The 15906-nt window shown below is 35.9% G+C and overlaps 1 protein-coding gene across 1 annotated transcript in view; it reads left to right on the top strand.

The window, feature by feature from the left end:
- PPP3CA (protein phosphatase 3 catalytic subunit alpha) overlaps nucleotides 1–15906 on the top strand; it is a 302715-nt gene that overhangs the window by 266229 nt on the left and 20580 nt on the right. The window contains exons 9-10 of the mRNA XM_081224575.1: nucleotides 2116–2241; nucleotides 4691–4765. Of these exons, the coding sequence (XP_081080701.1) occupies nucleotides 2116–2241; nucleotides 4691–4765 (201 nt within the window). The remainder of the gene's footprint in view (nucleotides 1–2115; nucleotides 2242–4690; nucleotides 4766–15906) is intronic.

The following is a 15906-nucleotide window of genomic DNA, read 5'->3' as shown; positions in this document are numbered from 1 at the left end:
AGTAACTCCCTCCATATCAGTGTGGATTGCATTATCTGCAATTCTTGTCCCCAAACCATCTGTGATTCTGTTCCCTGGAACTGGGTTGGTCAGCCTGAAATACAATTCAAAGGAAAAAACCTCACTGTTCTCAAGTATGATTTTTGTTAACTTCAAGCTGCTGAAAACATCCACTTATTATTCAGCTGCAATATGATGTATGTAGTATGCAAATCACAGAAAACTGTACATCCTTCCCATGCTCTGCACTGATCATCCCCACCAAGATTATATTAGTTCTGAGCCACACTTGAACAGTAGCATTGCTGATGTGGCATGCATCCAGAATAGGATAAGCAAGATGGGGGAAAGGCTCTAGAAGCTGTCTCATATGAGGAAGGGTCAAAAGGATGAGGAAGAATTTTCTTGAAAAAGATTATAGGGGAAATATCAAGATGTATCCTTAGCTTCTGAGCATCTATGCTAAGAAGGTGGTATATGAAACATAAAGGTAGAAAGCCTGCTGTATGGTACTTGTCCTTACAGCCACAGGGAGATGTTGGATATATACATATATACATAGAATAGCTATGATCAAAATTGAATAATAAATGCAAATAGAGCTGTAAGTCAAGGGCTTTTGGAATTCAGAGGAGAGACATCCACCAGAGGAAATCAGAAAAGATTTCACAGAGGGGATAGTGTTTGGTCTGAGCACCGAAGGATGGGAAGAATTTGGAAATTCAGAGGTTTCTGAGAAAACATTCCAGGTGGAAGGAAAATGCTTCCTTCATTTTGAACATTATGAAAGCAATGTTATGTTAAAGATATCGATAAGTAGTTGAGTAAGATATTAGTGCAGACATTCATGCAAAGCTCAAACCCAGTAAACTCCCAGGAAATTTTCCAAAACAATAGATTTTTAAGGGCTATCTTTATGCATAGCAATCACATGCTATAACATCTTCCACATATAAAAGTCAGTCTAAAAATTAAAAAGTCATGAGATGATTAATTTTTCTGTGTTTTAAACCGCCAAACAAAACCAAGAAAAACTCATTTGACAGCATCTAGGATCTGTTCAATAGTTTCTGCTAATATAATGCTAATCATGCTATGATAGGATAATAACAGTAAAATCTTGCCAAAGCTCAGCAAGGTACAGTATGAGAGTATTGTTCTTAATATTTAAAGGACTGTCATTTAGAAACAGAAGTATACTTGATCTGTATTTTTCCAGAAGGCAGAACTAGGATCAGTAAGTAGTAAAGAAGGTTTAAATTCACCCTGAGAATTTCCTACAACTTAAAATTGTCTATCCATAGAGGAGATGACCCTATTAAAACAGGTAGCTTTTGCTTCATTGAAAGTATTCACGGACACCTGCTCACCCTGTGTCCCGATTGCTATAGATGAGGTTCTGAACCTGGTTAGAAGTGAGACTAGCTATGCTCTTAACATCTCTGCAACCATAACATCCCATGTGAGTGTGTATCCAACCTACAGACACCAGGCAAAGCAGAGTGAAGCAGGCAGATTGATTTTCCTATTTTTGAGGATGGTGCATCCTTTTCAGAAGTCAAGGGTGGAGTCAACATCAGCATATTACTTAAGGCAGGATTCAGTCCAAACATTTTACTTTATTAAGTCAGGAGTGCAGTCTAATTTAAACTATTTTGTACAACTGTTGTGAGTTGTACTGGAAAAAAGCGTGCTTTAAAAACAATAGATGTAAATTCTGTTCAAGTATTTGAGGATATTATTAAATTATATCACACTACCTTAGCTATGCCACTTTTATTCGTGTCACCAGGTATTAAATAAGACTAAAATGTTCTTGCCTGCAAAAGGAGCTTGATCCAATTCCTGACGTTTGATTAACTATCTTATATAAATATTTGCCGAAGTATAATGCCATTTCATGTATAGTATTTATACATTGTGCAGTTAGATATTACACTGAATGAAGTTTAAATCCATAACTAAATGAACATTTGTGACCAATGAAGCTGTTTGCCTTGATGTTTTGGAACTTAAGTCAAATATATAGTTGAATTTTCTTGATCAACTCAAGCCATGTGTAGAAGCAGAAACATGTGCTTGTGAATCTAATGTCCTTCTTTTTGTTGTTTTCAGCTGCAGTATTGAAGTATGAGAACAATGTCATGAATATCAGGCAATTCAACTGTTCTCCTCATCCATACTGGCTTCCAAATTTCATGGATGTTTTCACTTGGTCCCTGCCATTTGTTGGGGAAAAAGGTGTGTTGTGGAATCCTGAGATGTTCTTAATAAAATAGTATGGGAGGGAAGGAGAGGTAATGTGGCCTTTTTTTTTTTACCATGAAACAGTCAGAAAGAGAAACACTTTGGCCTAACCAGTAAAACTCATAAGCTTCACCGTAGGAGCAGTGATTTGAAAGTATGTCACTGTATATGCTATTAACAACATGCAATGGGTGGAATTAAGGGGAAATGAAAGAAATGAGGAATATTAGGATAATTTATATAACCTCATTAGAATAATCCAACCCTTTAAAAAATAACAGATTCATAGTTTTGATTGGCTTCAAGCTATAATGGCTACCTTCTTTTCTTACCCCTTTGCATTATAATTCAAAAGTATAATTTTATTTTATAGACTACTGGTCAAATTAAAAGCTTGAAATAACCATGCTTTCCTCACATTTCTGATTTTAGTAATAATCCTTGTAGGAAAGTGATTAATGGCTACAATATTTTGAAACACAACATGTACAGTAACAAAAAAAATAGTTCATTTAAAATATGGTGGCCATCAGTATAAGGTGAGACAAATTTACATTTAAAAAGTTGTTTATTAGCCTGCCCCAGGTTTACAGAAGAATGGGCCTTATCCTTCTTTCCTTCCTTCTCCCTTTATTTGGTTTTTATATTTTGACCTAAACCTCAGCAAAAATTTTGAGGAAAGGCCTGCACCCACTGAACTTGAGTTTTCAGTTCAGGAGGTTTAATGGTGGTAATCTGGATCATTCCTCATGCAACACCTTGAGCATCACAGAGAAGGTGAATGTGCATTGTAATAAACATAAGAGCTTGCATGTGTTTCAGAAAAATGATGTCTTATGGGGGGATTTTAGAGAAAAGCTGTACATTCTTCTGAAATATTTGTTTGTTTATATTAATACATATGTGTAATATATTAATATGTGTAGCATTTATTTTCCTACAGTCAATGTATTTTTTCTTTAAATATTCTAAAAACAATTAAACCCGAGAATCTATGAATTGTCAGCAAAGAAGTCTTCCCTTTCAACACCAAAATAAGTCAAAAGTAAATTTTAATAGTTTTTGGCAAATGTTCCCAGTACTACTCCATGTCACCACTTCCTTGCGCCCATCAGATCACAGGGTGGACACAGAAGCACTGAGAATCCTGACAACTCCCCTTGAACACCCTTTATTTTGGTTGTTTCCATTAATTATTCAGATTTTGAACATCTGTTATAAAAGAATGTATTAATATATTCGTGTACATAATTTACGTTTTTTTTCTTTTTTTTTTTAACTTTATACTGGACCATAGCCAATTAACAATGTTGTGATAGTTCAGGTACACAGCGAAGGGACTCAGCCATACATATGCATGTATCCATTCTCCCCCAAACTCCCTTCCCATGCGGGCTGCCACATAACATTGAGCAGAGTTCCCTGTGCTATACAGTAGGTCCTTGTTGGTTATCCATTTTAAATATAGCAGTGTGTACATAATTTACTTTTGATAATTAAACTGAAGCTCTGAGTTAATGTTGGCTCCAATGAAGTTTTACTCTTTATTATATATCTTCAATGCTAGAAGAACGCTGATTTTAAAAAGTAACTCTTGAAGAAATAGTGGACAGGCTTCTTTTCACATTCATGATGGAACCCAACCTAATTTTTTAAAACGTTCAATGCAAATAACATGTAACTTAGTGTAAAGTGTTGCAGTACTAATTTTCTGTGTTTAATGCTTTTATACAGCCCTCTTATAATCTATTTACTCAAGTAAATTTCTTATTAAACTTACCTGAGCTTCATTTGTAAAACCTTTTTCAAAATGAAATTTAATGTTGTATACGTGTATATATATATATGTATGTATGTATATATATATATATCTCAACACATTCATTTTTTAAAATCAATATTCTCACAACTACCTCAAATATATTAGTTCATCAATCATCAGTTTCTCTTAAACACAAAACCACATTTCTATCACTCTTCTGGGTTCTCTGGGGGACTAAAAAATTTTAAAAAGAGATCTAGCATTCACTCGGTCCCTATGAACATAAAGTTTGTAATCTGGTCTAAATCTAGCAGCATCATTGTACAAATAAATAAAAATTCAATAGTAACCATTTTCTCCTTCATAGATTATAGTATATTCATATCCACATTTTTCTTTTGTCCACTGTCTATTGACCTATAGCTGATAAACGTTACCATTAGATTTTGTAGGTATGAGCTAATAATTTTAAAAATAGAAAGTCTGCATAGAAACACAAAGCCTGTTGTCTTTTATGGTCTGAATTTTATAGAAACTACTTGCAGGAAATTCCATCTTCAATATAGGTAAGAATGTTATTGCTAAGCCTGGTCATTAACAGTGCCAGAGTAATAATTAAGGTTATAGTAGAAAATGTAGACTTTGTTTTCCTTTCTTTCTTTCTTTCCTTTTTCTCTTTAGTGACTGAGATGCTGGTAAATGTCCTCAACATCTGCTCAGACGATGAACTAGGGTCAGAAGAAGACGGATTTGATGGTAAGAGCCTTGAGCCTTTGTGCTAATGCTGTTTGCCAAGTAATTACTTGGTGTCTCGTAGGTAACCCTAAGAATAAATTTCTAAGATTTAGATGTGTAAATCATAACATACTGTTGAGAATGAAAGATATTATTATATTTTCTAGTTGCTTTGAAAAAATGCAAGAAAAAACTTGAGAGAATTTTCCCCTTACCCTGAAAACATAGTTGAAGCTGTGAGCTACTTTAATAAACATCTTTCGGTAGCTCGCATTGCTAAGTGAGTTTTTTGGCTCTTTTAGTGAGGTTGTTTCTGTCAGTTATTCAAATTTTGATGTCTATGATAAAAGAAGATACTTACACATTGGTCTATTGGTATTTATGTCAACCCCAATATGTTTTCATGTCTATAATAATTAATGAATAAGCTATGAGGTTTTCTTATTGTTGTTTTTTAAGATACTATTTGGTATTCAGTTACCCTTGAAGAATACACTTTCTATAAAAGACAAAAGATTCATGAAGTGAATGAAGATAGAAAAAATTACCCTTGCTCTTACAAAAGGACCCCAAAATGAATGGAAACTTACAAAAAAATGTAGTTGGAGGAGGAAAGTGCAAAGTTCACTTCCATAAACATGTGCTAAGTACCTGCTCTGCACAGGGCACTCGGGAATCCAAAATGCATTAAAGACCTAGGAAGTTGCAGTCTGGTTAGAGAGACCGATGCGTAAACATTATAATATCAATAAAATAAGACAAATTCTCAAGTAAAGGGGGAAGGTAGCAGTGGAAACTAGATATTGTGGCAAGTTTAAATTGATAAAATTTTTACCTTTAAAAACTGCACTTGGGTAACATGAAGCAAGAATGTGGCCCTTTCCAAAAGTTACTATCTGAACAGCATGATTTAATATTTACTTGGGCTTAATACAGATCACATCTATGAATGCAGAATACCTAACTCTGTAGGCAAAAGTAAAATAAAAGTGTCCGTACACTCATATAAATAGAGAGTATATACTTAGGTAAATTTAGAGTGTACAGTTATTCCTACCATCTCATGGTTTAAGTAAATATATTGATATATTTTAAAATATTCAGAAGCTCAGTGGATCTTCTGTGCTTTATCCAGATTCTAGATGTTTCATATGTTATAGCCACAGTTTGCCATCATTAACTTTTCCAGGGATAGTGATATCATTTAAGAGATATTAATCTTCCTAGTGGAAGATTAGGAAGAGGCTTTTTTTTCCTCAGGAAAGAACACTAATCTGGTGGAATCTAAATCTTAAAAGTCAACAGAAATTTTGCAATAGATGCCTTTCACTATGTTCCTGTTATTCCTCAAAAGAAAGATTAATTAGCATTAATGCAGTGATGCATCTCTGTTAACAGATCTCTGTTTTAGTCAGGTTTATTGACCAATAATTATAGTATAGACAACATATTAAATATACAACATATGGTATATTCAATAGAATAAGTATACCTGCATATAATTGTAATTATATGTTAACCCATTCATTCAGCAAATATATATTGAGTACCTACTCTGTGCTTCCAGGTCCTATAGCCAAAAGTATCTGCACATTTCAACAGTGCAAGTGGTATTACCAAGACCACCTCAGTGTTTACTTCACTTATAGTGAGTTCTCTTTATCCACCCATTCAGTCACTTACATGAAAGGATATATTTTGGAACTTCCTCTGCTTTAAAATTATTAGTTCCAATCAATGTGCTGTGCTCATCAGCAGTTGCTTTTAAGCTTGTTTATTCCAATGATAGGAGTGCATGTCCTTTTCAAGGCACTTGGAAGAATTTTTTCTTTCTAAGTAGACCAGTGAAATCTTACTACCATGCTTAAATCTTAGGTTAGCCCTGCAGAGAAACAGCAGGACTAAAATATGGGATTTTTCAGTTCAAATCTCACAAATTTACCCTCTAAGGAAAAAAAAGAAAAAAGAAGTAAAAGTTTTAATTAAAAAATATGTTTAACTTAGAATATTATACATTTCAGAGTAAATCATCAGAAATGTTCTTTAGTGCTTTATTTTAACACAGCACAAAAATTATGGATTTCCTCAAAGGAACTCAGAGAACAACTTATAACTCTTCCCAGAACTCTTTAATTCTTTTTGGAACAATAGTTTATTGAGAACATATATTTAAGTTTTTTTTTTCCTTCTTGTGTGATACTATTTTCAACCTTAGGATAAAGGTCCCAGTTCTCCCACCCTGTTCCTCCTGCAGGCAGCCTGCAGAGTCTGTCTCTCTCTGGGGGCGGGCCCTCTGCTCTGCCTATCAGGCTCCTGGGCTTGTGGTTGGCTCCAGAGGTGAAAGCAGGAATCAGAAGACATCAAAGGACTTAATTAAAGCACTTCCTGCTCTTTCTAAAGGGGAGCCATCTCTTGATGAGTCCTTATCAAACCCTTCTCAATATTTTGCTTAGTATCCAACATCGAGCTGCAAAATCCAAGGTAGTAATGGTGCCTTTACAGACCATGCCTATCTGTGGATCTTATCAAGTTGACTTCTTCGTCTTTATAAAGTCTATTGCAGACAGAAATTCTCCTCCTGTCCTTGAGGAGTATAGGTGTGGGATTAATTTTGCTTCTCTTCTCTTATGTTCTGTCAGGTCTCCTTTACCACTTAATGGTGACGATGGCAGCAGCTAACACTTGTGTGTTAGACATCATTCTAAGTCATCTATATGTATTAACTCTTTGCTAATTGTACCTTTTGACCAACAAAAATTTGTAATTATTAACTATCATTTACTTTAAAGAAATTTTCTAGGTGATTTATATTATCTCTAACCCTCAAAACAACTTTTTGACACAGGTGCTATGATTATCCCAGTTTTACATATGAAGCTAGCCAGACTCAGGGCAGTAAGGTTAAAACCTAAGGTCACAGAGTTAGTGAAGTAATGGAGCCTGGATTCAAACCAGTGTCTGCCTGGTTCTCAGGCTCTTGAACTTTCCACAACCTGTGATTACGGTGCTTGCATTTTTTTTTTTTTTTTAAACAGCATGATGCTTTTTTTTTTTTTTAACAGAACAACACTAATAGCTAAACTTATACTTTAGTTCATTCTGTTAAATATCCATAAAACAAAAAAAAAGATTTTTACATTATTATTAGGCCATGAAAGTCAAAGCAAATAAAATAGTTTTGTTCTACTCTGTTAACCTCAATTTACTCCAAGAAGTTATGTGTTTGATAATGTGAAAAATTGTATTGTATCTGAGCAGACAGAGTCTCCTGGCTCGCCTAGGCTTCTGCTGGGTAGAAATCATGTCATGAATCTCTCCTCCTTAGCTTCTGCCTTACAAATAAAGGAATTTGATAGCCTCTCTAGAAAAATATCACTGTTTTATATTGGTCGATGCTTCCTTTATGTTGAAAATAAAATACAAAACTTCTTTTATCTTGTAAAGTTTTGAAGCAGTTTAATGCCAAGTGAATGTCTTTTGAGGATCTAGTTTATATGTATTGGGGTCTTTGATTCCTGTTTCCACTTCTGACTTTGGATGATAAAATGATAGTCTGGTTTCAATTTGGGTTTGTTATTCACCAGAACATTTCAAAGAAGGAAGAAATCCAAGTAGATGTATCTCATTTGGTAGTTGATTCTCATTAAGGAAGAAGACTCATTTCAGACCAAGGATTAGTAAGTGATCCCAAAGTGTTAGCTGGGGGTTGGGGGGAGCTGACAGGAATCAAGCAATCTGCATCATAGAACTTTCTTTCCTGCTCATTATTATAATAAGGAAGTCTGGAATAGCAGTAAGCATTAGAAACCTAATGACAGTTTCATGAGTTAGAAATATTTATTTGGAATTTTCTTTTAGTTCTAAAATCTTAGACTCTGAGATCACTTTTTTGTGTGTATGTGTGGTACACGGGCCTCTCACTGTTGTGGCCTCTCCCATTGCGGAGCACAGGCTCTGGACGTGCAGGCTCAGCGGCCATGGCTCACGGGCCTAGCCGCTCCATGGCATGTGGGATCTTCCCGAACCGGGGCACGAACCCGCGTCCCCTGCATCGGCAGATGGACTCTCAACCACTGCGCCACCAGTGAAGCCCTGAGATCCCTTATCTATCTATCTATCTATCTATCTATCTATCTATATATATATATACAAATTATATTTGAAACTATGATATGTGATGAGTCTAGCTAACAGGAAAGAATTGTGGAGGTAAAACTGAAATCCTGTAGAATAAGAAAGGAAAGAAAAAAATAATAAAAGTAATACATTTTAAGCCAAATATAGTTTCAGGCTGCCCTGGAAAGACTTAATATTAAATTAGAATTTATGTCTCTGTTTTCATCTAAGGAGCAAACCACATGGTGGAACTCTTATCCTTTATCCACATTTTTGCCTTATCCTAATGTTAACCACAGGCAAGTCACTGAATATGGGATCAGAGCAGTTTTTTGCATGCCTCTACAAAACCATCTAAATTGTATACAAGAGAATTATCTCCCATCATCTGCTTTGAATTATTAGATAATTCTTCAGATCTAATATCACGGGTTCCAGAGTGTCTCCCCACTGCTTTCTGTTTAGCTTTAAAAAACCATACAGAACTTTTTAAAGTACAAAGTTGGGAATTAGTAGGACTAGCGTGGCATCTTATAGGTCCTTGAGGAATACCACTATATAGGGTTCGGGTATATCATTTTCTACCGAAGCTGTATATATTTGCCATGATGAATGTTTGAGATGAATTTCATCTTAAAAATTCCCCTCTGCTTTGTGCATCTGGCAGCACATACGCTAAGAGCCATTAGCTTAGAGCTCTTCCTGTGGCTGTAATTATTGTCATTTCTGAGCAACTCATTTCAGCATCTCATATTTCATGTTCCCAATGTGAAAAAAAGTTGTGTGTCTGATAATAATTGGCAGTTTGGGAGAAAAAATATGACATGTTAATATAAAAAATACAAAGAAATGTTTAGACATCCAAAAAAAGAGCCCTGAGCAGCACGGTGGCGACATGATTCTTGTTCTGTCAACTTTGAAGCATAACCTGCCGTTGGTGAGCAGAGGAGTAACATCATAAAAGCAGTGTCTGAGAAGCAGCAAGTACTTCCCCCAAGAAAATGCTTGGAGAAAGCACAAAGGATTCGTTGGGGTATAATTTAGGAACTTAACTATTTCAAAGTGGAGGTGACTAGATCGGAACAATGACAGTGTTAATAATAAAAGGAAAAGGGGGCTTCCCTGGTGGCGCAGTGGTTGGGAGTCCGCCTGCCGATGCAGGGGACGCGGGTTCGTGCCCCGGTCTGGGAAGATCCCACATGCCGCGGAGCGGCTGGGTCCGTGAGCCATGGCCGCTGAGCCTGCGCGTCCGGAGCCTGTGCTCCGCAATGGGAGAGGCCACAACAGTGAGAGGCCTGTGTACCGCAAAGAAAAAAGAAAAAAAAAAAAAAAAAAAGGAAAAGGGAGCTATTCCAAAGAGCTGGTCAAGGGGCTTACAACTATGGCATCAGTGGGGCTAAGGGAACAAAAGTGGATTTGGACGGTTCAAACCTCGGTACCTAGGAGGATGAGAACACTTACGGAAAAACTTCATCCGTTTCAGGGAGAAAGGAGTTCAATGACAGACATGAGTTTGAGTACACACATGACTCTGGAAATGCCCAGGCAGGATTTGGAAATGGAACCCTGGAGACTGGGGACAAAATGGGGTCTGGTGACAGAGGCTTTGAATTAAAAGTCACAGCCGAATCTACTAAGAGTCAAACAGGCCTCCAAAGTTACTGATGTGGAAGGAAATATCAGAAAATTGAGGACCAATCTGTAAAATTATCCCTTCTTTATGAAGCTGGGAAAAAAGACAAACAGGTGAAAGAGAAAGGAGTGATGAGGGAGAGAGTGTAAGAACCAGGATTTGGAGCAGTTCAAGCAGCAGCTATTTTAAAATATTTGCACCAAATGCAGAAAAATTACTGTGAGATATAAGTCTGACTAGAAAACCAGAAAGCGAAATATTAGGGCATAACTTTGTCAGATAACAGATTATTGAAAAGAGGCAAATAGCAAACTTTGTTTTCATTTTTATAATAGCTAAAATAGAAAATTGAAATCATTTTTTAGAAGGCCAAAAACTAAAATAAAATTCAGAGTACCCTAATTTTGATACCATGTTATATTTCTATCTTATATTTTTATTTCCATGTAAAAATATTTATTCATGAAATATCTTTTTCTGTGTATTCAGTGGCAAACAAACACATGGTCTCTGCCTTCACTAAGCTGAGAGTCTAGTGCAATAAGAAACCAATTTTAAATAAGCTGGTCTCACAGAGGATTTAGAGGCTTGCAGGAAGGGGTGTGAATTGGGATAAAATATTTGATAACTGAAGGAGGAAGCATAAAGGACATCTTTCTTGTTCTCTTCTACTTCTGACAAGGAAAAGAAAAGCACTTTATGTATTTTACTGCTTTAAGAAGTATGGCCGTGTGAGAAATCCATATAATTTTTCCAGAAAATTATATGCAAAGATGGGTATCAGTTCACCAGTGTTAAGTTCTCTTATCTTTTAAAAATAACTGAGTTTGCATGATGTAATTGGAGAAAGGAAAGGATGACATCTATAAGAAGAAAGATTAGTCAGTATTTTGTAAAAGGCTTTGTAGTTGCTTGTCAGGCTTTTGTTAATTACCTTCCAGTTTATTGTTGATTTTTTTCAATTACTTAATATTTCAGTGTGTAATTTAGAGGCTAACTCATTTTCGTCACTATAAATGTATCCTTGGTACTCTGTACCCTTTATAGTACAGGTAACTGCTTTTTTTCATCAGGTTATGCTATAAAAAGGAAACAAATAGTTATATCCAGTATATCATTAAAACTGAAACATGTCTAAAAAAATACACAGACATTTACTAGGTACTAGGGTATGAACTCCCATCATATATATGGCTATTGATATTTTGGGGCCGGGACTATCAAACAAGGTACCTGGTTAGCTGTCATATTGTAGTCAGTATCATCAAGTCTGACTTATATGTGATTACAATAATTAAAATCTTTTTAAGTTGCCAATTTAAATGATACAGTAACATAGACATTAAAAGTACTGCTTTCTCTTCTTATTGTACTACATGATTTTGCACAGATGAGTTATATTAGCTGGCATAATTTTCACATTGCACAGAAGTGCAGACTTTGGGGCTTCCCTGGTGATGCAGTGGCTGAGAGTCCGCCTGCCGATGCAGGGGACATGGGTTTGTGCCCCAGTCCGGGAAGATCCCACATGCCGCAGAGCGGCTGGGCCCGTGAGCCATGGCCACTGAGCCTGCGTGTCCAGAGCCTGTGCTCCGCAACGGGAGAGGCCGCAACAGTGAGAGGCCCGCGTACCGCAAAAAAAAAAAAAAAAAGTTCAGACTTTGCAGAACGAACTAAATGTTAAAAAAAAGTCACTCCCTATTAGAGCTAATTGGTTGGATAATGTCCACCATTGGCTAAAATGCTTGCAGTAGAATAATATTCTAGAAGTTTATACTGTATTCCATAGATACCTGTACTATACACATATACAATATTCACAGTTTTAAAAATCATTGTTTTTTTGTAGCATTTGAGTTTTCCTTCAACTTATGGTGACATTGGCCAACTTTTATTAAACATTAGCTATTGCATATCTAAGCATACACTTGGATTAAATGTATTTATAAAACTTATTTGAGAAGGAAGTCCATGTTGTATAATAAGAAGGGAAATAAGCATGGGCTTTATAAACCTTAATGTATTCTTTATTTGAAAGGTATTAAAGTAGAGAGTGCTCTTTTTTGAACAAAGGCAAAGATTTTGTGTATATGTATGTCTCTATATTTTAGAAAAACTTCACTTCTCACACACAAAGTTGAGGTAATTGACACATGAAAGAAGTGTTCTTCACAGAGAGAAGTATAGGGGGTAATGTCAGCTTGCTGAAAATTGATACCATAAGAAAATAAGATCCAGTTTTCATGCGGTTTTGGCAGAGCTTATGTGATTCTCTTTGTACCAAAGCATTTTATGGGTCCAACTTCTTAATCTGAAGGTTGTACTTATATGAGAATAATTAATAATTGATTGAACAACAGCAGACAGTCATTGTTGTAAGCCTGAAGTTTGTAAAACATTCTCTTTATAGTTGTTTCATCTCAGATGGCAGGTTTAAAGGCCATATGAAAAAGTTTAGTGAATGCTCAGAAAATCTAAAGTTTAAAAATATTTTTCTATGAGGATAATCTATTTTCGCTCTCCTAAAAATCCCTTTTATTCCTTCATCTTTACTCCTAGCTTACTAGAAGCTATGAAACTTTCTTCCAGTTTTTCTTAGAATTTTAAAGAAACAGATATCTTGATTTTCTTTGGTCAGCCCATCTTTGTGAAGCGGTCTATTTTTTTTGCCTCAAAGCAAAGCCAGAAGCATCCTGGATTCTCCCCTTCTCCCCTAGTGAACTGGCCATCATCTGGGGCCCAGCCTTTAGCCTGGTTGGCACAAAACACGACTGGGGCCCCAACTTAGGCAGCTTGATATTAATGAAGATCACACAATCAACCTTTTAATTTACAGTGAGAAATGTAACTGTTAGAAGAACTGGAATATTCACTTCTGCACAAGCACTTCCTTCTTCTTAATAGAAAGAGCAAACATTTTTGAGTATTGTATACCAATGATCTATGCTAAGTGCTTTAGCAGATTGCACAGTACCTGGCACTTGTGTTTGTTGAGTGTTGAGAATGAGCGAACGAATTAACTTAGGTAATTCTTCCACCCACCTGGAAAGAAGATCACCAGCCTGCTACTGTAATGAATCCTGGTTTGGGTTCCCCACTTCCCAGCTGATGACCTTAGGTCGACAACTTACCAAGCGAAATAATACAAATAAAGCACTTAGAACCTTCCTCATTTTTTAGATGAGGAGGGTGAGATTTACAGAAGCTTAGTAATTTATCCAAGGTAGCACAGCCTGTAAATAGGGGAGCTGAGACTCAATAGGCCTTTTACTCCAGAACACAAGTTCTTCACCACTGTGCTATTCTGCCTCTCACATGCCAGTTTATTCATTTGTCTTAAAAGACGTCGATGAGCCAGGTATTTATGATCTGAAGTCTTGCTGTAAGGCCAGAATACTTAAAGGCCATTGGCCCCTGGACTGTACTTCCCTAGACATGTCAGATGTTTGCCTCGGCTTCTCTTCTTTCTTATGCCTCTGTAGCTGACCAGTACAGTTTTTGACTGGACTCTGTTGGTTTATTTTTTCCTTCAATTTCTGTAATTTCAGAGATAACATTTAAATATCATTCTACTATTTGATAAATTTATAAATCCATAAGGGTCCAGAATTAAATTCTAGTCTAAATGCTTTCTTCCAGCATTTAGCATGTATGCACAATTAAGTCCTTAATAAATACCTTTCTCAATGGTTAAATCCTCCTCTATATCCAAAATAATCCTGACAGACTAAACATCCAGGCATTATGATTGTTTCTCCTATAGACAATACATCTACATTATTAGCTTGACCTTTGTTATTTCATTTTGCTTTTATTTTCATTGCCAGTTTATAAAATTAATGCATTTCTATTATGATAAAGAGTTCAATCCAAATGAGATTTCACATGCTATTAGTTTCTACTTTGGTAAATATAAATAAACTGAAATGTCCTCTGTAAGGCATAGGCTGAATATATGATAGTTTCTTGAAACATAGGCTGAATATATAATAGTTTCTTGAAAAATCAACGAAGCCTCCTAATCTACCTTAAAGTCTTTAATTTTTACCCAAGTTATAATTATGCTCAGAGCCAGTTTCTGCGAGTCTACCAAGGAATCATCAAACAGATGGAACGCAATGTCTCAGAGAACAAAAGTCCATGGAATCAAATTAACACTTGGAAACGAAAGTATCTTTTAACTACACATTTAAGATAACCAAATAATGACAGTTATTTGACATTTGGGAGTAGTCTGTACCTTTTTAAGACTTCCTATCCGAAGAATCCAGTTATGTTTTATGACAAGAGAAGGTGGAGGAAACTGTCTAGGCTATACTGGCCTTTTTGAAAATCCATTACACAGAAGAGTCTTTTTATTTTAAAAAAAAATATATTTTCAAGGATCTGCCGCTTTCAAAATGACATATAAGACAGAATAGCCTATGCCAAATATCACACCATCGTAGATGCTATTACATGCTGAGATTTTAGTTGAGCTAAAAAAACATATGGAAGAGATTCAGAATATGTGGTTTGGAGTGATTTGGAATGAGTAGCCATTATGTCCCAGTCTTATCACCTATGGATATGTAATATGCTATTGTTAGAATTAAAATTAGAAAGGTATTCCAAATATTTTAGGTTGTAGTCCTCAAAAAGATGAATTTTTACAGAGATTTTTAAAATGTATTATCCTAAAGATGTTTTTCTCTGCCTAATAGAGTAACCTACATAAGCATTCATATAGCTATTATGTGAGGGGCAGTGCCTCCAGTCTCTTTGGACTGGATTTAACCAGCACTGACCCCAAATGGATCAGCAATGCAGGATTCTCAAGTCATGGCTGGTCAAGGAGATCTTCCAACATCTGTCACCTCTAGAAAGTGATTAATCGAATTCTTGATAGAGCAGCTGTCTTCATGCCAGAATATTTGGACCATTGGGGTTACCCAAAGAAGTTTCAAGAGGAGTAAGGGAATCTATTTTCACATCCTCAGTTTCCATATGTCCTCATTCCTAAAAATGATCAGCCTGGGAACTCATCTGAGCCGCAAGGCTCACTGCAGCCTCTCCTTTCCCACCTCTTCTTTCTCAGTTGCTTTTCTCTCATTTTAACAAAAAGGCATGGGTCTCCCTAAACATAGTCTCTGTGAACACTGCCTGGAGTACTAAACAAAGAGACGTTGGAAAAACTCAGTGCCTAGGAAGTCTCCTTAATCAAGGCAGTGTAACCGCCCTCCCATCTTTATCATTAAGGGATGCATTCCAATCAAATTATATTTCTGTGTTTTTTAAATATTCATAAAAATTTATCATATATTTGTGCTACTTAGCTCAGTTATGTACTGCTAATAATTGTGATATTGATTACAAAGGAACTTTTAAGGCTTGGGGCCTTATTGTCTCAGGAAATTTAAAAAAACACATTTCA

The sequence above is a fragment of the Mesoplodon bidens genome, assembly GCF_964165515.1.
Source record: "Mesoplodon bidens genome assembly, chromosome: 1".
NCBI lineage: Eukaryota > Metazoa > Chordata > Mammalia > Artiodactyla > Ziphiidae > Mesoplodon > Mesoplodon bidens.
The sequence above is the reverse complement of the archived record's forward strand: the minus strand, read 5'-3'. Positions and strand labels throughout refer to the sequence as shown.